This window comes from Larimichthys crocea, chromosome X (genome assembly GCF_000972845.2).
Source record: "Larimichthys crocea isolate SSNF chromosome X, L_crocea_2.0, whole genome shotgun sequence".
Classification (NCBI taxonomy): Eukaryota; Metazoa; Chordata; class Actinopteri; family Sciaenidae; genus Larimichthys; species Larimichthys crocea.
In genome coordinates this window covers 26,921,285-26,944,069 of record NC_040020.1, presented here as the reverse complement: position 1 = coordinate 26,944,069, position 22,785 = coordinate 26,921,285, and the positions used below count along the sequence as shown (strand labels likewise).

At 42.1% G+C, this 22,785-nt stretch overlaps 1 protein-coding gene across 7 annotated transcripts in view; it reads left to right on the top strand.

Annotated features, from left to right (window-relative positions):
* Positions 1-19,867, top strand: part of fat1a (FAT atypical cadherin 1a) — a 71,192-nt gene extending 51,325 nt beyond the window's left edge. For 3 of the 7 annotated variants that reach the window (XM_019274902.2, XM_019274901.2, XM_010729259.3), the window contains 17 exons: positions 1,200-1,433; positions 4,654-5,040; positions 5,483-5,697; positions 6,697-6,834; positions 7,030-7,173; positions 8,675-8,872; positions 9,499-10,095; positions 10,298-10,520; positions 10,605-10,736; positions 10,844-11,001; positions 11,805-12,273; positions 12,893-13,046; positions 13,399-13,509; positions 13,653-14,293; positions 15,276-15,413; positions 17,233-17,268; positions 18,230-19,867. In XM_019274902.2, the coding sequence (XP_019130447.2) occupies positions 1,200-1,433; positions 4,654-5,040; positions 5,483-5,697; positions 6,697-6,834; positions 7,030-7,173; positions 8,675-8,872; positions 9,499-10,095; positions 10,298-10,520; positions 10,605-10,736; positions 10,844-11,001; positions 11,805-12,273; positions 12,893-13,046; positions 13,399-13,509; positions 13,653-14,293; positions 15,276-15,413; positions 17,233-17,268; positions 18,230-18,909 (4,655 nt within the window). In that variant the 3' untranslated portion in view covers positions 18,910-19,867. Of the gene's footprint in view, positions 1-1,199; positions 1,434-4,653; positions 5,041-5,482; positions 5,698-6,696; positions 6,835-7,029; positions 7,174-8,674; positions 8,873-9,498; positions 10,096-10,297; positions 10,521-10,604; positions 10,737-10,843; positions 11,002-11,804; positions 12,274-12,892; positions 13,047-13,398; positions 13,510-13,652; positions 14,294-15,275; positions 15,414-15,699; positions 15,763-16,760; positions 16,821-17,232; positions 17,269-18,229 lie in introns of those variants that run through there. The other 4 variants (XM_010729268.3, XM_019274903.2, XR_002042903.2 and 1 more) reach the window with 3 other exon arrangements.
* Positions 19,868-22,785: the final 2,918 nt, after the last annotated feature.

The following is a 22,785-nucleotide window of genomic DNA, read 5'->3' as shown; positions in this document are numbered from 1 at the left end:
TGTGTATCTGTGTGTTACTGGGAATGGATGCAAATACTTAAAACATTTTTTTATTGAAACACATTGTGGTCCAGCTGTGTTGCAGGTCTGAATATTGGACAGGATGTGAGACACTCATGTTAAAGTCTCTCATGAAACACTTTTGGCCCTCTGTTTCAAGCCACAAATTCAAAAAAGCAGTTCAACTTGACAGCACCTGACATTCTACACTCTTAAGATTTGACAATTGTGACCCCTCTGCAAAATGTTTGTGTTTTTTATTTGTGTCTTTGTGTGTGTGTGCATGTGTGAATCATTATCAGCGATGGAGAAGGCAAGCGTGTTTTCTTGCGCACAGTTGTTATTTACTTATTCATTTTTAAAAGAGCCAAGTACATTTCCCTGCAGGGCAACTGAAAGACCCGCAGTGGCACTAAAATACAGAGTTGCACACTTAAATTGAATTTATGACTGCTATACTTCTTGCCTGCAAATAATTTCTTCTGGGAGACCCAGACCCTCTTAAATCAGACATTCCATCTGGCTGCTGGGATGAAAAAAGAAAGAAGGGAGAAAAAAACCCAAAGAAAAACAACAGCAGTTAATCACCACCAAACTGATTTTAAAATAAAAGCAAAGTAAAAGTGTAAAAGAACAAAACAAACTAAGCAGGTAGATTTAAACAGCTATACAACACATCGGCTGCTCTGTAGAATGCATAAGTAATGAAATTCAGCCTTAATATACTGAGAGACTGACACCAAGGCAGACAATAAGGCAACAATACTATCCAGCTGTCTTTTGGCAACCCTTGATATCGAGTTTCCAGCAGCAGTGCTACTGTTATGGAGAGGGTATGCAATTTATTTTTTTTTCTGCAGAGAAGTTGGATTATTGCAGATGAGGACTGCCAAGTGGCTCTGGAGTTTTCCAGAGAGGTTGTGGTAATGTTGGCTGCCTCACATCCCAGGACACTTCCAAGCTGCTCTTAGCTGCCAACTCTGATGGGTTCCTTCATCAGCCCACTCTCTTTGCCATTTTCTCCCTCTTGTTGTGCTTCAGTTACTTATTTATTCCCCTCCTCTCGCTCGCGAAAGCTATTAGTTGTTTGGATGCCTTGTAGTTGGTTAATAGAAATGACATCCTTCTGCTCCCCAAAGAGTATGTGCCTTGTGTGTTTGTGTATTTAATTATATGTGATTATTCCATCTTATCTCCAGGCGAGTTAAAGACCTTACAGCCCCTGGACCGAGAGGAGCAAGGCGAGCACAGGTTCAAAATGCGGGCGGTGGACGGTGGAGGGCGGTACTGCGAGGCTGACATCTACATCACTGTGGAAGACGTCAACGACAACCCGCCACAGTTCTCATCTGATCCCTACACCATTACAGTGTTCGAGAACACGGAGATGGGCACATATGTGGCAAAACTGCTGGCCACTGATGTTGATATTGGTGAGTGCAATTATTCCACGGCCACATACTCAACTATTTGTTAAACACAACTGCATTTAATTATATGTTTTAAGGTTTTTGCCAAAATGGCATTACCCGTGGACTAAGGACTGACTCACATTTCAAGCCAATGCCAATAAAAAAAGGGTCTCAAATATTCTTGAATATGTTCTCATCAAAAAGTCTGCATCCTCATCACTTCATCATCTTTACAGATTTGGTTTTGGAAAGGCCAAAGACACTCCACCACCCATCAAACTCTTTAAACATTGAGTATACTACAGCCCATTGTATGCTGCTATTAAGCCATAATTATTATTGAAATTATTTCATAGCCACCTCAGTTCTTACTGATAAAATCAATTCTCATTAACAATATGAACAGATCTGTATGATTGGGTCCCTAAAACTGTGAGCCCTGAGAAGTGACATGAACCTCAGACTAACATCACATCGCTAGAAATGTTTTACCTTGTGAGAATTTAAATTGCATATTCCCTGTTTGAAATATTTCAGTACTAGGAGCCACAACATTGTTGCCACAGTGAAGTGAATGAATAATGAAATATTAAAACTATGTTATAGATAAGTCTCTTGCTGAGGCAATAGAAAGTTAATTGGGAGGAAGTACATTCACCACTGCCTGTGCATTACGCTTAAAATGCAATTAATGGCAAACAAACAAGGAAAACAAAGGCATTACTCAAGGACACACTAAATAAACAGCACTTGTGATTCCAAAATATACCTTTTGAAAGGGGTTTCAGCATCAACATATAGAGTTTGCATATGCATCTTGGCTAAATGCTGACTTACAGTGCACAGGTTATTATTTTTCCTTTACGCAACTGTCCTACACTAAATGGCAAGAGGGAGGGATAACAAATGTGGAATTTCATGAATGATCAACCCCTCAAATTAAAAGCTCCATTACACTCTAATGAAATTCTTTTTTCTTCAAGCTGAATTCTCAAAAGGGATGATTGTAATTTTCCATTTGCCTGGTGCAAAGCCACAGGGCCACATATTTATCTGAGGCGTCTTCACCTTTCGGAAAGCTTTGCCAACCACCAAGAGACGGAGAACGTAAACCATGCAGTTAAAGAGTCATTTAAGCTCCTAGAGACACGATCCAGGCAGATATTTGATCTGCCTTTCCAGATAACACCTTTAGTTTAGTGGAGCAGGACAGTTTAGCTTGAAGAACCATTTCAGCCTGTTCTCTGTTTCTATTTCCCTTTTCCAGTCCCTCATTTTGGCTGGACTGACAGCTTGACAGAATGAAAGGGATGGCAGAATTGGGTCCCTCAGAGTATAACGTTAAATGGTGAAAGAAAAGTGCTGGTATTAAGACATTTCTTCCCTGAGGCTTTGCTGGCATAAAATTCGCTTCAAATCTTGAATATCAACTTGAAGGAGAGGTGGAGGAAGGTGCTCCCCGCAGTTTAGCCAGCGGCAATAATTATTTAGAGTTACACTGATCGAAAGAAGAGAGTCATTTGATTAGTATTTCCCTCACATATGTGGGGTATCGCACACATCCAGAGTTCCTTTCTGGCGTCTTGTATTTTTTGATTTAGGCGCAAGCTTAAAGCACAACTGGCAAGTCCCAGGCAACATGTATAGTGTACAAGGAAAAATAGGAGTTGTAGCATTGACCCAGTTCACTGAGGCTTCAATGAACTCTCTTTGCAGCCAACCATCAAAAATGTGAAGCCTAATGTAACCCGTCTCCTAAGAGAAAACAGTTGCCTTATCTTCTATCGATATTTGACTGCATAACTCTGCAAGGACTCATTCTTGGCAGTAGCTGCTGTGTGCCACAGCCTCTATGATCCGCCTGTCCATTTGGCTGGAAGATGCTTTGATACTTGCCCACATTGCTGCTCCTCAGTTCAGCCTGCTGTTACAGTCTCTGAAAAGCAACACTTACCAGTGTAGAATGGTTATGAACCAGACAAACAAATAGACCTAAACCGGTGCCCTTGATCTTTGATAAACTAAAGTAATGCACTTGCAGTTTACATTCCCTCTCTGATTCCGCCTCGTCCTTTATCCCTCTAGCTGGACCCGAGTGTCTCTCTTTGCCCTTTATACCGCCATGCCGATGTTATTTTCTTCATTAGATTTCTCATGTTGCTCCAGTGTGGAGGAATTTAATCATTTTCTGTTTTGTCCACCTTGGTCCTCTGCCAGTGTGACAATCTTGCCTCCAATACTGTCTTAAAGTACCAGCTGTCCTGTCTTGCTTCAAAGAACATTGTGCAATTGGTATGTTTGCTTTTAGCAGTATATGAGAGATTTACACAAATAAAGGGGCTGTAGAGCATTGTTTTTAATACAGCGTTGCAACTAACTTTTGATCGATTAATCTACTGGTTATTTTCTAGATTGTTTAGATATTTTAAGTATCAAAAAATGCCTGCCCTAACTTTCAACCAGCCAAAGGTAACTTAAATTAAATCTCTTGTTTTAGTCCCAAACCCAAAGATAGTTAACTATCACAAAAAAGTTGCTGATTAATTATCTATCAACTGATTAATCATTCCAGCTACAGGTCTGTAATGAGCATACAACCATGAAACATCTGTGTGTGAGGCAATATAGCCAATTGAGATCGAGCACAGTTCACTTAACCAGCATTAAGCAATTGTTTCACGAATGATCACACCAGATGAAAGTGATGGGAAACCATATAAGCCGGGCTCCCTGTGGTAGTCTCTCCAGCACGATAATGAGATCCACGGAGGATGGCGGAACTTACCTGATAAATGGGTATATAATAGCGTCTTCCAAATGGGGTCCACCTGCGGAAAAGCATTATGATTATTATTGTGATCCGTCTTTGTCTTGTTGCTGGGAGCGTCTTGCTAGTGGGAGGACATGAGTTATGAGGACGGCATGGATTAGACGTTTACAGCTCCTGTTTATCAGAGGCTGTGTGAAAGATGGTTTCTTTTGGAATGAGAACAAAGGGTGATGATTGTAATCGTTCAAGAATCAATACATCAGTAGAAGAATCAATAAGCTTCGATTTAAAGGAATATTTCTGTGGATTAGAGTGTCAAGAGTATTGGTGAGGATAGCATTTTACTCACCATCTCAGTGGCAGAGATAGTAGTAGTAGTCAATCAGAAAAGTCATATCATAATTTAAAGGAATAATTGTCAAAACTATAACGAGAAAATAAACTGAATTGTCCTTTGCTCTGTGCTTCCAGGTCTTAACAGCGAAATCCTCTACTCATTGCTCGATTCCGCTGATGGATTTTTCTCAATTGACGAGCACACCGGTGTAATAAGCCTGGAGCGTCCACTGGACCGCGAGGTTCAATCGACATATGAGCTGAAGGCCCGCGCCAGTGACCAGGGCTCCCCACATCTCTCCTCGCTGTGCCAGGTGGTAATTTCTGTCCTGGACATCAACGACAATCCGCCAGTGTTTGAGCACCGTGAATACACGGCTACCGTGTCTGAGGATGTGGCAGTGGGCACACAGTTGCTCAGAGTGCAGGCAGCCAGCCGAGACGCAGAGGCCAACGGAGAAATCTCTTACAGCATCATCAGCGGGAATGAGCATGGCATGTTTAGCGTGGACCCACACACAGGTATGCTCTTCTAATCCAATTATATTTGTTTTGAATACTTTTGATAATGACATCATACTGAATTGCCATGAGAACAAACAACCAAATAAACTGCGGCATCATTAAACAATCGACACCAACAAGTAGGATAGTGCTCTGTTGTCTAGCTGCAAGCAGTAAAACGAGTTAAAGCAGCTGAGGCAAGCATAAAAATTTTGACTTTCAAATGAGAGTCAATGATGGATGACGCTTTGACTTCTGGTTTACGGTGCATTTCAGCCAGTTGACAGAGGTTAAAACTGGAGCAGACTTTTCTTTCTACAAAAAAAAGCTGCAAATACATTAAAGACGCACAGTGGTGTATGGGTTTTTATATTTAGATAGCACGGAGGTACTGAAGTGTAAATTCTTGTCCACCAACTCCCACTGCCTCTCTGATTTTCTGCTGTCTCTTTGTCCTCAGGCGACATCTTTGTGATTGAGCCGTTGGACTATGAAGTCTCCCATGAATACTACATCACCATAGAGGCTACAGATGGTGGCTCACCACCGCTCAGCGACATGGCCACTGTGAACATCAACCTGACTGATGTCAATGACAACAAACCTGCATTCAGCCAGGACGTCTACACAGCCGTAATCAGCGAGGACACCGAACTGGGAAAGACTGTGTTGGCGGTAAGAATATACAAACTAACTACAGAGACGTGTTTACATGCAGTAGGTGCTTGTTGTGGGGCAATAACTCCTAATTACTGTAACACACCATGCAGGGTGAAAGACATTTTTCAGCCCTCGCTCTTAACGTTCCTTCGTTCATTCACCTTCTCACTCAGACGTTCATTTACTCCCTCACAGCTTTCCTCTCTGCCCATTACTCACTGCATACACTATCACATATCTGCACCTGTGGCAAATCACCATCTGGTGGGACGGCTAAATTAGGACCAGTGCTCTTCATGCTCACTGCACTGTTGTTCTCGTGCATTATCTGACACACATGCTCAAACTGGTTAATTGGAAGGCATTCGACTCATTAAGCCTCCATCCAAGATACAGCCTTTTCTACCTTTCGCATGTTCAATTTTCACTCCATCTATTTTCTGTCTGCCCTAACTCTCATAAAGCCATAAAAGCCATTAAAAAATAAGACCCGTGCTTATGGTCATTTATCTGTGTGTCTAATGTACCTGAATATAAATTATCCATCGGAAAATTAGATCTTAATACCTGCCATCGTCTTATACTTGTAAATCTTCCCTGTCTGCTGATTTCCCTGGGGATCCCTTTCAATATGTGATGGTTAGTGGGTTTTAGGAGTGCGCGTGTCTTTGTGTCTGTGTTGGATATTGCACAAGAGAAAGAAAAGGTCATATGCATCTGTATGATTTTAGTAGTCGGCTACAACAAAGGATTATTATTTTCTTGATGAATCGCTTTTTTGTTCTGTCTATAAAATGTAAGAAAATAACAGATTCCTGTTTCTCTCTGAGTCCATTTTGCTTCATCAGGACTCTGTCATCAGATTCCAATTCAAATGTTGCTCAATCCTACTTGGTGCAAGTATTTATATAAGACGTCAGGCTTTTTTTTTCCGGACTCACCTACCCATTCAGTGAAGAGCACCATCAAGGATTGTTGATTGATTGTTGTCCTGATTGTCTGATTGATTCAAAGGTGATTGCTGAAGATTTTGACGGGCCCTCTTTCGATCACGTGCGGTACTCCATTGTGGATGGCAACCAAGGCAGCCCCTTCACCATCGATCCAGTCAGAGGAGAGCTGAAAGTCGCTCGCCAGCTGGACAGAGAGAGAGTAAGAGAAACAGCAGATACAATGCTGACTGTACACATAGAGTTTAATCCACTGAGCAACTAATTGCACTCTATGCAGAATCCAATCAGAGTCATGTCAGGCCTAATAGGGAAGCTTGTTTACTGATCTCCTGCGGCATTATAGCTTACAAAAGCAGCTTTGCCAGTGTATGGTAATACTCTCTCTCTTTCTCAGACTTCAGGGTACACTCTGATGGTGGTAGCCTCAGACAACGGGGTGCCCCCTCTTTCCAGCAATGCCAAGATCAACATCGACATCTCAGATGTCAACGACAACCCACCGCTCTTCTCCCAGGCCAACTACAGCCTCATCATCCAGGTGAGTGAAGGTGGAGAGAAGGGTCAGTGTAGATGGCTGATTAGAAGTGTAGAGGATGAGAACAAGGTAGATGGAACAGGAAAAGGGGGGAGAGAAATGTGCAGATTGCAGGGATTGCAGTGGACAGAGAAAGAGAGGGATTTACAGGGAGAAATAATGGGGGACTGTGCGACTAGAATGTCAAGAAGCAAGTAGAAGGATAGAGGAAGAACAGAGGTAAGGATGGGAGGAAGAAGGAGGGGTGGGCGGGTGAGGGAATCTTAAGACAGAGGCTGCATCTTAAGTATAAGAATGCAGATAAGGGGTGGAAGGGAAAGAGTGTAAGGCAGGACTGATAGGAGTGGGAATGTGCAAGGTACAAAGCTGATAATGGATGGTTCCCTTGAGGAAAGTAATATGTGTAAGAATGAGAAGAAGATGCACCTGTATTTCACTGTAGCACTAATAAAAATAATGATTCCAAAGGGAAGAGGCAAGATAATTCTCTACCAATTTTCTTGTCCATTTAGAAAACTGAAAATCACTATTTAAAATGTACAGTGAGGAGGTACCGTACACCTTGCCCACAGCTCAAGTACGTCAGAATGAAATATTATTTTTCCTCTTAAAAAATGTACTGGCTTTATTTTACTCACTGAAAAGCCTTGATCAAAGTGAAGCAAGAAAAAATTACACTAAAACACAACAAGAAAAACAGTACTGTATACACCACCATATATATCAAGAGTTATATAAATATCAACACTAGAGAATAAAAGTGAGTTTTTCTGAGTCAGGACTTGAAAGAGTCAACAAAAGAGACATATCCGAGACCCATTCAGGAACTACACAAACAAAAGACAAAGCCTGTGAAACTGACATGTTGCCTTCAACTGTAACTCATCAAAAGCCCAGCCACAACTTAGCAACACCTGACACAATACCAGCAACAAATTAATAACATTAGAAGAAGATTAAGTCAGCCGTAACTTACCCCCAACCTTTAAAGCACTGTAACCAGTATTTATACTTAGTAATTCTCTGAGCGTTTATTTTTCTGGCCCTCTGCTTTACTAATTAGTTTCATTCCAATCGAACTCATAAAGCAATTTTTTGGCTGCAGCAGGCAGCAGTTTTCACTGCACCATAATGCACTAAAAACCTTCTGTCCACTACCTGCCCAGCACCAAATGGCAGGCAAAGTGAGTGGCTACATAGTGAGAGTTTTTCGCTATGAAAGAGATATTTCCCTCAGGAGTTTGTTCACAAAAGAACATGAATATTGGACCTACATTCATCATTTCACCATGATTATATGTCAGTGTTGTGTTCACATTGTGTTTGTGCTGCCCCCAAGTGGCCAAAAAAAACTCAGTTATTGCAGGTTTAATTTCAAAAGACAGCTGGCTACGTGTCCTCTGCTGTAGGTGCATGTCTAGAAAAACAAAACACTATCAAACATCATGGAACTGAAGAGTATCACGCGAGCCACCTCCTCATACGCCTCTCTGATATCCCACAGGAGAATCGGCCAACAGGTACAAGTGTACTTCAACTCACTGTAACCGACCGGGATGCTTCCCACAACGGCCCACCTTTCACCTTTGCCATCGTGGATGGGAATGAGGGCGATGCTTTCCGCATCAATCAGCAAGGAGCTCTAGTGGCTGTGGGGGTGCTGAATAGGAAAAGTAAAGAACACTACCTACTTCAGGCACAGGTGAGTCACAGTGGCGAAGTGAAACCACAGTTGAGAGGTTGTATTGATTTAACCGTCAAGCCACAGCAACCCAATCTATTTGTCTTCCCTCTTTTGCCTCTCTGTACCTTTTCTCTGTCATGCTTAATCTATCTCCTTTTTCTTCTTGTTCGTCTCCGCGTATATGTATTCTAAATTAAGCTTCCCACCTTGTTAACAGTTCTATATAAGTTGCTGTATTGAAATAGGCACCAGAATGCATCAAAGACAGTTGCTTTGAGTTGGCGGGATCACGTGTGTTGCTGCGTGTTGATGTGTCACCTTAGAGGAACGAACAGAGGAAAAAAAAAAAATGAGTGGGCAGATGGGATATGAAGTGTAAGTGTGATGTCTTGTTGCACATGGGATGCACACTCAGATTTGAGTCAGAGTTGTTGTTTTTTGTTTGCAGAGCGGATGACCATCCGTGTGAAAGTGATTAAAATGCATAATCTGTAGATGTATTTGTTGGTTTTAATATCCAGTGCAGCCGCTGCATGTAGATGCTGCCAACTCAGTGGAAGAGCTTCATTGCCCTCTGCTGTTGGAAAAACCTCACAGTGTACATCATTTCCTCATACATGTGTCTCCTCCTTTCTCGTGTTTAGGTGTCAGACAGTGGGAAACCTCAGCTTTTTTCCACTGCTTTCATTAGTGTACGCATAATCGAGGAGAGTGTCTTCCCTCCTGCGATCCTTCCTCTGGACATCTTCGTAACCACCACCAGCGATGAATACCCCGGAGGCGTCTTGGGCAAGATCCACGCCACTGACCAAGACATCTACGACACCCTGACCTACAGCCTTGCGCCCTCTTCTTCCTCATCCTCAGATGAGAGCGGTGCCATGTTCTCTGTTTCCGCCTCTGATGGCAAAGTTATCGCTTTGCGACCCTTGGACGTGGGTCACTACCCGCTCAACGTGACAGTGACTGACGGACGCTTCACCACAGCTGCCGATGTCACTGTGCATGTCAGGCAGGCGGCTCCTCAGGCTCTGGACAACTCTATTGCTGTGCGTTTCGCAAATATTGCCCCCGAGGAGTTTATCGGAGACTACTGGCGCAACTTCCAACGGGCGCTGAGAAACATCGCCGGAGTTCGGAGGAGTGAAGTGCAGTTAGTGAGCCTCCAGCCTACAGAGCAAGGAGATCTGGATGTGCTGTTGACTCTAGAGAGATCTGGTAGCCCCTACCAATCTCAGGAGGTAAGAGCATCCATGATTATATGTTATGTATATTATGTAGATCTTCATTTGTGAAACATCAATATTTTTATGAAGAGATTGATAAGATATTTTGGTTACTTTACAGTTAGAGAAATGGTTTAGCTCCATTTTTCTGTCATTTGATTAATGGATTCATCCCCTTTATTGAGTCTTTTGGTGTTCACATTTCTATCGTCCTCAGGTCGTCTTCCGTAAGCTCAACTCCTCTGCAGCTGTGATCGAGGAGATGACAGGGGTTCGGATAGTGCGGGTGGTGCAGAAGCTGTGTGCGGGTCTGGACTGCCCGTTGCGCTTCTGCGATGAGGTCATCTCCCTGGATAAGACCGCCATGTCCACTCACAGCACAGCTCGCCTCAGTTTCGTGACCCCACGACACTTGAGGACTGCAACCTGCCAGTGTGAAGGTAGAATGATCATACCACACACACATATACACACACACGTCTGTTATAAACTCCCATTCTAAAGCGAAGTGTGTTGAAATTTAGGTGGCAGATGTCCGGTGTTGAACAACCTGTGTGAGACCAACCCCTGTCCTGAGGGTATGGAGTGTGTGGCAGATCCTAGAGAAACCACATACAGTTGTGTGTGTCCAGAGGGCAAAAAGGGCAAATGCTCCGGTAAGATATCTTTGCCCTTCACTCAACTCCTTCTACTTGTAGTCCTTAATGAACATTTTTACTTCAGTCCCAGCTCTTCTTAATACATGTCTGTTATTTCATGACAGATGGTCACTCATTCACGTTCAGCGGCAGCGGCTACGTGAAATACCATCTGATGGAGAATGAGAACAAGGAGTTGATGAAGCTGTCTCTGCGGCTCAGGACCTTCTCCAGCCATGCTACTGTCATGTACGCTAAAGGAACCGACTACAGCATCCTTGAGGTTTGTGTCTGCACTTATTACTCATGACATAACAGTATATTTATTGCTTTTAAAACTGAAATGAAAACCTTGCTTATTGTAATTAAGTCTAGACTGACTGACCCTCTGCAGTTTGTCTTCGAATTACCACCCAAGCATTTCCATATCAGAATAAAACACATAACGGACCCCCTCTCATGAGACCCTCCAGCCATGTGTGCCAACCAACTATGATGAAGGGTTCAAAAAGCCGTTTTTAATACTTGTTTCACATGAGGGACTATGGGAATGTGGTGGTGGCTTGAAAAAAATCACACACACAAGCTATTTTAGTACTGGGAGGGAAACAGAAAGCAGTTTTCCACACATTCCTTTTAGAGTCTGTCTGGTACAGCAGTCGCATGCCAGACTTTAGACAAAAACCTGGCTGGCCAGGATTCAGGTTTTAGGCAGTGTAAGGCTTTTAATATCTCCAAACTGTTGCATGTTTTATTTGGAGCCATGAACAGAAGTTATCAGGTTTCCCTGTTAAGTATTGTGTGATATTGTTTGGAGGAATTCATTGGCTCATCGTGTTTCATCAAGATAAATTATCTCATGGCGTGGCAATAAATTGATGCACATTATATTTTATGATGGGGAGTGAGAGTCAGACGTTGATTTATAACAGTGACTTGATGATTTGATTATAATTTCTCCGCCCATGTTTTAATCTTTTGGAGTGTTCATCAAAAAGAGAAAACAGAGATGAGATGAACCACCTCAAGTCTGATCTTTGCAGAATGTTTATCATGTTCTAACTGTGTGTTCAAATTCAAAAACAGATTGTGAACGGCCGTCTGCAGTACAAGTTCGACTGCGGCAGCGGTCCCGGCCTTGTGTCGGTCCACAGTGCTCAGGTTAACGACGGAGAGTGGCACACCGTCTCACTTGAGGTTGATGGTAATTATGCAAAGCTTGTGCTAGACCGGGTGCACACCGCCTCAGGCACCGCACCGGGCACCCTGCGAACCCTCAACCTCGACAACAGTATTTACTTTGGCGGTCACGTACGCCAGCACGCCTCGGCTCGCCACGGACGCAGCCTGCCCATCACCAACGGTCTCCGTGGTTGCATAGAGGCCATCACACTGAATGGCCAGGAGCTGCCTCTGAACACCAAAGCCCACCGTGCCCATGCTGTGCTGGAAGACATCGTGGACGTGGCTCCGGGCTGTGCACTCACACCTGCTGAGAGTTGTTCCAGCAACCCCTGCACCAACGGAGGGAGCTGCACCTCTCTGCCTAATGGAGGTAGATAATGTTCCTCAGCTCATTGCATTCACTCAGATATTCACTGGAGTTGCTTAAGTTAAGTTGTTCTTTCTTGTATTCTATGGTATTTGAGTGCCTATAATATTTCCTTGGGTCTGAGAGAGATTACGTGGTCCCTAAATTCCTTACCTGATCATGAATGATGCCTTAGCTGCAGTTCAACACAGTTCGCAACTGTCTTTTATTTGAGACAAGCATCTTTTATCTTCGTTTTGTTAAAACTGTGTTCCTGTGCTGCGCGAACTTGCAGTTAATGCAATTTCCTATTAATGCAAACTCAACACTCCTGAGTCTGTTTCACATTAAAAACCTGCCAGAGGTTCAGGGGGCATAATGCCTCACCATCCCCCTGAAGGCTTCTTTGTAAAACATCTGCAGGATGTGTTGAGTTTTGACTTTTTTTTTAGTGAACAAGTCCCAGTCATTTTTTTTCCTCCCTGGCCTTCATGCCTGACTGACCTTTACCTGTTTAACATGCCCCCAGTTGCGATTATTTCTAAATTGCCTTTGATTAGAGAATTTAACAGTAGTTTAATAATGTCCACTTGCTCACTGTCTTTGTCTTCATCAGTCGTTTTTTTCCCCCTGAATTCCACAGGCTACTTCTGTAAGTGTCCTGCCTCTTTCATGGGCACTCACTGTGAGATTGGCATAAGCCCTTGCGCCTCCAACCCCTGCCTGTACGGGGGTACCTGCGTACCTCGTGCAGATGACTTCTACTGCCAGTGCAGAGGGCAGTATTCAGGACAAAGGTATTTTAACTTGGATTATAAAGCATTGATGTCATGTTGGCAGAATGATTGTCTCTACACTTTATACCCATCATTTTACATTTAACATTGTTAAATATTCATAGTTTCAGTTTTACCTTGCATTTTTCAAGTCTGAGGATATTTGACCATTAATCTGCGCTCTGCATGAATTATGTGTTACCCATTACTTTACATTGAAGTACATCCTGCAGCAACACAATGCAGCAATATAATACATTTTTAATTTTTAATTCAGCACCGAATACAAATCTGAAATGCAAAGACGTGCTTCGTTTTTTATATATATGTATATATATTCTGGGTTGCTTAAGTAAACTTCTTTTGAATTCAGGTGCCAGTTGGGTCCATACTGCAGAGATAACCCCTGTAAAAACAGCGGGAAGTGTATCGACAGTCTGGATGGTCCAGTATGTGAGTGTGAAGCAGGCTTCCAAGGAGACAGGTATGTCAAATATGAGTTCAAAACCATAAACTAAATTATTAATATCTCACAGTAGACAAGTCTGATCTCTTGCATCAGCAGTTTGTAACATCCAACATTTCAGCCTCAAACACATCTCACTAAGTTCCAATGTTTTTGTCCAGGTGCTTGAGTGATGTTGATGAGTGCATCAAGAACCCCTGTGCCAACGGAGGCCAGTGCCAGAACACGTACGGGTCTTACAAGTGTAACTGCTCGCTGGGTTTCACCGGGCAGATGTGTGATGTCCCTGCCGAGATCCGCAACGAATTCGTCTCCACCTCTTGGAACATCGGCCTGGAGGAGGTGATTGGAATTGTGGTCTTCGTGTCCAGCATCTTCATCCTGGTCCTCCTCTTCATCATCATCCGCAAGAAGGCCTGTCGCAGAAAGTCAAAGACAGATGACGACAAACACATCGGAGGTTCAAACGTGCCTCACTCCTTCCTCCAGAGACCTTATTTTGACGCCAAACTCAACAAGAACATCTACTCCGACATCCCGCCTCAGGTCCCCGTGAGGCCCATCTCCTACACTCCCAGCATTCCGAGTGACTCAAGAAACAACCTGGACAGGAATTCTTTTGAGGGCTCAGCCATCCCGGAGCATCCAGAGTTCAGCACCTTCAACCCAGACTCTGTGCATGGACACCGCAAGACCGTCGCCGTGTGCAGCGTAGCACCAAATCTTCCCCCTCCACCTCCCTCCAACTCAGTCTCAGACAGTGACTCCATTCAGAAGCCGAACTGGGATTATGATTATGACAGTAAGTTTGTTTCGGGGTGACATATTTACTTACCTGTGTCCATGCAGGGGTTGCATTGAGTTCCATATTACTTCTATTGGGACATTAAAGGCATCCACCATCATTCATAGCATGTTCTTTTTATTGTAGATGAACACATTTTTATTGTGGGTGGCCTTAGTGCTGAGCAGTCTCCTATTCCTGGACATAAACTTCCACATAAGTAGGACAGGATAAATCAAAATGATCATTGGCTCTCAGTGTAATCCTATCTTGATGATATTTAGTGAAATTATGGGTAACACTATTTATACGGGTCCGTAACTTTCCAATAATTTTCTTGGAGGTTTCCTGGGCACATTGTCATTTGGTAGTCATTAGAGACAAAATGAAACCATTGTTTAATTGGTACATTTCCAGTTAAATAATTCCAATTATTTGCTAATTTAACCTGAAAGTCTTTCTACAGGCATGCATACAATTCAACATATATGGACAAAAGTTTCCAAAAATAGCTTTAGCGTTTAAATGGAGCAATCTTTTCTTCTCCTTTGGAAACTGTTTAAAAGAAAGTCCATATAATGAAAATAACAAAACTTTGTCTCCTTTTTTTCTCAATAATTTGTACCAAATGATGTAATTCTTCACAGGAAACTTGCCAGGAAGTCGTTAGGAATAATGACCCTGTAAAAAAAGAAGTGTTACTGAGTTGATTCCAATCTAAATTTTAAGAAAATGGTGGTTTTACATGTAGAGAGCTTTGCCCCGGGGCATAACAGTGGAGCACGGTTCATTGAACATAAATTTTGCAGAAAAATCCCATTAAAAAAAAAATTTAATAAAAAAATAGCAGCAGCAATCCAATACACTTGATACTCGATGACTGCTCATTCAAAATGTGTTGCACATCCCTGTACTAGTGGATTTGAACCACACTGCTACCCCTTACACTTTATATTTCATCCAGGCAAACACTAAAATCAAACGGTGCTTTTTCTTTCAGCTAAAGTGGTGGACTTGGACCCATGCCTGACCAAGAAGCCTGTGGAGGACAGTGCCTGTCACCACTACGGCACCAGGGGCAGCATGTCTGAGGTCCAGTCCCTCAGCTCCTTCCAGTCAGAGTCCTGCGATGACAACGGTATGCTACCATCCAGCATGATGTTAAATCTATCCCTCTTAGTCACTGGAGACAAAACTAACGGCAGCGTAGTTTCAAATATTTAATAACATGTATGAGATGTGATTTTGCACCTGTGATGAGTTATTGCTCTTTTACTTTTCTTTCTTTTGTCTGATCAGCCTGCAGGGTTTTTTGCAACAGCTGTTGATTTTTATGCTAACACTTGTTTCTCTGCATGCTCAGAAAGAATGGTGGCTCTGGAGTCACGTGTGCTTTTCTCTTTCTTTTTGCTGCGGGGCATCAGCTCCCATATGGATCAAATCGGTCCACAGATCCAGAACAAGGTTTTAAATAGGGGGTCCTGCCTGTAAGTCCTCAATCACTACCGGTACAGACGGAAGAAATCATAACAACTCGAACTCTGTAATTCTCCCGGGATTCTATACTTACATAAAAACAGAAGAAGCATTCTGACCCTTTGTTTTATATCCTGACAGGTCTCAGTTTACCTGTGTTCAAAAAGACTTTGATGACTTACTCAGAAGGCAGTTTGAAACTCACTCACAAGGTCATTTCACTTTGACAGATGTCTGCATTTTTTTTTATTTACACGCATGCCTTTTCTTCTTTTTTTTGTTTGTCTGTTCTTTTGTTGTCGTCTTTTTTTTTCTCGAAAACATAGCTACAAACGGATGTTTGAAGCAAACATCGAGGAATATATCACAAGGGTATACACATGTATGTTATGTTCTGCCATTTCCTTTCTGTATCATTTTTATTACCTCATGCCATCATTGGGATATCATCATGGGAATTGTGCTTCTCATAAGTCATCAAATCCTTCATCTCTTACCTCGGAAGTTAGACTGAATCCTAAATTGAACTACAAATTGAATATTTCCTAAACAGCTCATTTGTGTTTCCTTATTTTCTCAGTCCGTTGTCTAAATACAAAATGTGTTTGGGGTTGGTAATGCTTTATATCTCCGGGGAATTTCACATGATTCTTCCATCTGTACTGTCAATGGCACCCCGTAGCATCTCAGTATGTTGTTGTGTGTTATCTTGCACAAACAAAACCAGACACCACCACCCCCCCACTCCTTCCACACACACACACACCTCCCCACCTCCTTTCACCATTGTCTTGTGCCAAACCATGAACCCCTCCTTGACATGGAAATGAAAAAAAAAAAAGTCTCCAACGACAGCGACGTTTGTGGGAAGTGTCGCTTGTGTTGGCATCACTCCCACCATCATGAACTCCATATGTGTTTTTATTATTATTATTTTTCAGATTTGAAAAGCATTTGTACTAATGCTAGATCTTTTCCACCCACTCTCCTCTCCCCTCCCTCTCACAAGCCTCCATAGTGACAGTAATCCACCTTGTCAACCCTGTTGTTGACATGGTGGAAGGAGAAGGTACTCTTTTATTGCTTCCATCTGCCAGTAGTTCTGTCCTTGGTGTTTGGGATGTGAGGGTGCAGGTTATGGAGCTGCCATTATCTTACTTTGACAAACCTCATCCAACCCTGACGTGGTCCTTTTTCGAACCAGCTGCTAATTAAAAAGATATGCAAATACTAAATTAAAAAGAAGCAGAAGTGATGCCTTCAAGCCTCAGTATTGATCTTCACCAACTTTTGATTACACACGTCTTTTTAAGACAATGGCAAAGCTGTTGCCCATTAATTAACCTGTCACTCTATTGATCATTATTTCACTGTTTCATTGTCCTCATTTCATTCGTGTTCTTAGCCGACGGTTCTTTCCTCTCAGGTTTTAACGTGACTTGTTCTTTCTCTCTTTCTCCTCCTCCTCGCCTCATGTAAAGAGTCTTTTTTGGCTCATGATCTCAAGAACCCAAGAGGTGACTTTTTACATCTTTGTTTGCCTGGTGTTCACTGGTGTTCCCCCCCCTCATCCGTCCCACCCTTTAACTTGTAACCACTAACCCCGGAGCTTAACGAGGAGAGGGTTAAACCTCTGTATGTAAGGCCAAGCTGGTGTGACACTGGTGCGCTTTGTGCATCAGTGGCTTTATAAGGTGTTTTGTCGGCCTCTGTTGATGATTAAGATTATCTATCACCCCAAAATTATTCCCATGCATGGTTTTGATGCTGTGATATTAAAGAAAATGTTAATCCGAGCATCATATGATCAAAATTTGCTCAGTAACTAACTACTGGATGGAAGTCGTGTGTGTTTGTGTGTCTGTGTTACTACCGTCACTGAAAATGTACTCAATTAAGTGGTTTGAATCAAATATATAATAAAATATATATTTAAATATATTAAACTGATTCTATGAAGATGATAAATCGGTGCCTTCGAGTCACGGTGAAATGGAAGTTAGACCTTTTTTTATCTTCTGCAGTTTGACGTGTTTACATATTTAATGTGTGTGTGGTGTGTAACGACCAGAGGTATTTAAATCCTACTCTATAAAATTGATTGGATCGCTCAGAAATGGGCATGACTTAGTGAATATAGCTGTAGAGATATACATTTACATTTACATTTACATTTTGCTATAAAACGTGTTTGTTTTCACATATTTTTGGCATAACGAGCTAACCGAACAAAACATGGAGGCAGAAAAAGATCTTGTGTTTTGTGTTTTTAATTCGGTGAATGTGTCTGCAGTGTGTGTTTAAAAAAGTGTTTATTAATGCTCAACTCATTGTGTTGGTGTGATTGTTGCATTGTGTTATTGTTGCATGGTGTGGGGTTTTAATATTAACATGATGATGAATGGTAATGATGCACTGAGTTCTGGTGCAGAATACTAATGACTGTGTTTGTGCTTTGGGCTTTTCCTTATCCAACAGGATATCACTGGGACACATCTGATTGGATGCCAAGTGTTCAACTTCCTGGAATCCAGGAGTTTCCACAGTATGAGGTTGTGGAGTCACCCCCCACTCTGTACAGTGACCCGAGTGCAATCGACACCGACTACTATCCCGGCGGCTTCGACATTGAGAGCGACTTCCCTCCGCCGCCGGAGGACTTCCCTGCAAACGATGACCTGCCGCCGCCACCATTGCCAGAGTACAGTGACCGCTGTGACACGCTGCGACCCCTGGGCAGAGATTTAGACCCGGCTACAGCAAGCCCGGGCAGCTCGCCTGGGGTCCGCCAACGCCCGGCCCTCCCCCAGCTCTACAGCCTTAACCAGTACCTGCCACAACACTCCTACGCAAGCGACACAGGTGACACCGAGGGCCAAGGCGCTACTTCCACCTCAGCCACCACCACCCCGGCTTCTACCTTGGGCACCGGTGGCTACAGAGGGGGATACCCTTTAGGTTGTAGTCGGGACTTTGACTCCTCAGCTATGGACAACATGTCCATGTCTCTGTACACATCCACAGCCTCTTGCTCGGACATGTCGGCGTGCTGCGAGGAGTCCGAGGTGATGATAAGCGACTACGAGAGCGGCGATGAGGGCCACTTTGAGCGTCTGGTCATCCCAGGGCTGGACTCCCAACAGCACACTGAAGTCTGACACTGGATCCAAACAAAAGTGCCTGAACCCACAGCTACACCTTATGATAGCCCTTCACACACCACCCACACAGTGCACACACACACACACACCTATACATACACACACACACACACACAATGAATTGAGTCAAAACACCGGGGTTGTTGAGACTGGTCGTGAAGACTGAGAAGATCTGATGAAGCTATGGCTGAGACTCTGTAGCATTTTAACATCTGCTCAGTCCAACTCCTGCCCCTTTGAGTTGGCGGTGTCATTGCTTTAAGTGACTGTCATCATACACAGGAAGTGGATTGTCTGAAGGATCGACATTTCAATGTACAACAGGAAATGCATCATGGTTAAAAAAAAAAAAAAGAAAAAAAGAAAGAAAAAAGATAAGAAAGAAAATTTCACCACAATATCTTTGTTTCTATAAATAAAACCAAGCAAAATGTTTTTATACAAATCCTCATTTTCAATGTAAATTTAAATGTACAGTTTTGATTTCAAAGTTTACTAGGTTTTGTAGATATTCTATGCTTTTATTTTCAACAAAAAAAAAAGAGTTAAATGGTGTGACATTATCAGCCTTACTGTGCTTACATTCACGAAAAAGAAACATTAAAAAAGAGAAGAAAAGAAGCGTGGCTTTTCCGATCACAGTGTACTCGTAAAGTTTATTGTCTCCTGCTCATTTTAAAAAGGGTCTTCAATGAACGACTGCATATTCTTGTGTTTTTTTTTTTGTTTTTGTTTTTTTTATTATTTGTTTGTAAATTTTGACTTTGGAACCTCTTTATTTTTCCACCAAGAAAATGGGACCCAATATATTTATAGTGCAGAGTTATCCATGGACACGTGACTTTTTCAGGTGTCTGTGTGTGTGTGAGCAATGCTATGGTCTTGTTAAGGTTTTTATTGAATACTGCCACAAGCTCACGCTTTCCTACTGGCAATAAATTATTCCTAAAAAATATTTGCTGTCTGGGGTGCAATTATTTTTAATAAGATTTATGAATAGAACCAAGCAGTAATCTTGTTCAAAAGGTGAATTACACAACAACGCTCAGCCTTATTTATCAATAGTTGTTTAAAATAATAGTATTTCCAAGCTTAAACCATTGACCCTCGAAATTTCTGTTTCACTACAATTAAAACGTCTGCAACAATTCTGATAATCGATTTGTCATTTTCACAACTCCTTACATGTAAAATCACCTGCTCTGACTTGTAAAGTGTGAAAATGTGCTGGTCTCTTGGTCTCATTTGAGGGGCTTAGGTTGTCTGCACAACAAGTTAATTAAGTGACAATTAACATTTTGTTAATTGTGATGGGCATCTTTCTCTTACAGACCAATAATTAAAAGATATTTGGAAAATTTCTCATTTTATAGACCAAATGATTGGCAGATTAATCAATCAGGAAAATAACCTTTAGTTGCAGTATTAACTAAGACACATTGTAATGTCATAAAATTGTATATACAGTAATATAATTATTCAGAAATATATCAGAACAACAAAACTTCTTCTTTCTTTTAAGAAACAGTAGCCAACAGTGGATCAGTCATTACAAACCGCAGCCAGTGTTTCAACTCATGAAACTTTATTTCTAATTCGTGTGGAAGTCCCAGAGTTTTCACAGATACCAAAAATGTCAGGATGAATTTGTGGCAATGTGTATAAAATGATGCAGAAGACATCTTGAATATTTTGATTTGGATGAAGTCCTGAAGCAACAAACAACACGGAGTCTTGGTTTTAAATATTTCACTAAGTGTAAGCATCAAACTTCAATAAATATAGAGAGACGGTGTGGGATAAGATGATTTTAACAGCGTCAAAAGTGTTGGTTGGAGTTAAAATCATGAACTCTGCATCACATCTTGTTTCAGGCCTCCCCACAGTCTGACAGCTTCGTGCCACCTCCCTCCTCTGACTCCCTGTGGCTGCTTGTATCAATAAATCGTGGCTGTCTCACAGTCACACGAGGCTGATAAACTAACATGGCCCTAATACCTCCCGGCCCGGTCCAGGACTACAGTTGGTCTGTGTTTTTTGGCTCTGTGCACTGTGCTGACCTGGTCAGAACTCCACCACAGGACTGACTGTTCTTCCTGCTGGGCTCTGCGGTGGAAGGTGACCTTTTGACCTTGAGTCAGTCTGACGGATTATACTACAATCACATACTGTAACTGGCGGTTCTGTTGGCTTTGGTGATCGCGCTACTGGGGGACAACAAAGTTGGACGTTTTCGGCAGACTTGATGGATTACTGTTATCGTAGAACCCACTCTCACATTTATAACCACAGACCTGAGGGCTGAAGTCATTAATGGCCATAGATTTCTATTTTTTAATCATCTGTCAAGCCGGCGGGGGTAAATACACTTATTCACTTTCAACAACAACCACCGGACACTCCAGAAGTTACACATGCACATGGCACACATCCCCCATAAAATGGTGAACTGTTTCACGTGTTGGTTTTTGCACAAAATAAACAAACCAGATATAATGTGTTAATTGAGCTTTATAGAGAGCTAGGCAGTGAGACTGGTATTAATCTTCTTCTATAACTCTAATACACCTGTAATGAATTTAAGAGTTAGTTAAAAGGTTAAAAGTACAAAGAAACGTTTGCTGGAGGATGATAAACAGGAGGCAGATGGATTTTTCCATACCCTGGTAACAGTATCCTCGTTATTAACTCACCTATGAAGTTTTAATGAATGATTTATTAAGCAAGAACAGAGCCGTGGGTTACGTGAATATTTTATAAAGCGGGTCTCGTTAGAAAGTAGTACCAAGTTCAAAGGTCATGTTGTAAATGAACTCCTCATTTCTCAACAAAACAAACCACTCCTCCTTGCGTGTTAGTCAATTTTAGAAATACAACACATCCTGGCTATAGATTCATTTTACATTACGTATAACAGAATTTTACATACATGACCCTTTATTTCACCAGTTTGGGGCTCATTGAGAATAAAAGTCATATGCAAAGCATCACAACATTTGTCTTCTGTTGTTTTCCGATTTGATTTTTCCAAAAATTCAGTGTGCATTCAATAAACAATGTATTCAGTAATTCTAGAGCTGCTTGCACATAGGTGGAACACATAAGTGGCACTTCAACTGTGGTGCTTCTGTGAATGAGAATAGCTCTTCGGTCCGTCTTTACATTTCTTTACAGTGTTAATGGACTTTATTACCACCCTTTATTACCTTAAAATGAGGCTGTTGCTGAGACATATTAGTAGGAATGGACAATTCACACGTGGAACGAAACAGCTCTGCAGTCTGTGAGATATAATGTGTAGAAGTGTGTCTAGAAGTGGTCGGTAACTGAACCTACTTTGCAGTCACTCATGTGCTGCTTAATCTCATGCTTGGTGGATCCAATTAACTCTGTAAATGGCACCAGGTGTTTTTCCCCTTAAATAAATTAAGATTTTTATACCTGTTAATGCATTATTCATATTATGGGACCACGCGCAGGTCTGTGAAGATGAAGGTGTTATGCCTCAAGGGCTGTGGTTATTTAGCGATCGCTTGCCAAACTGTTTGTCTGTAATACTGCATGATAACCACAAGATGGCTGTATATGACAACTCATATATTCTGCGGGCGGACAGGGCGGTCGAGTGAGCAAGAAATAGAAACAACAATGAGAAACATATGCACTCCCATCAAATTATTTCGCTCAAGGGATCCATCTGGCTGAAGGAAGGACACAAAGTGCCAAACCGGATGCTTCCAGGATCTGTTTGGATGAAAAACTGCACAGAAACTCAAACTTTTACCCCCCACACACTGCTCTGACTGCCAGTGATACCCACTCATATATGCCATTCACGCACTTCATACAATTTGTCTTCTCGCATAAAGTTAA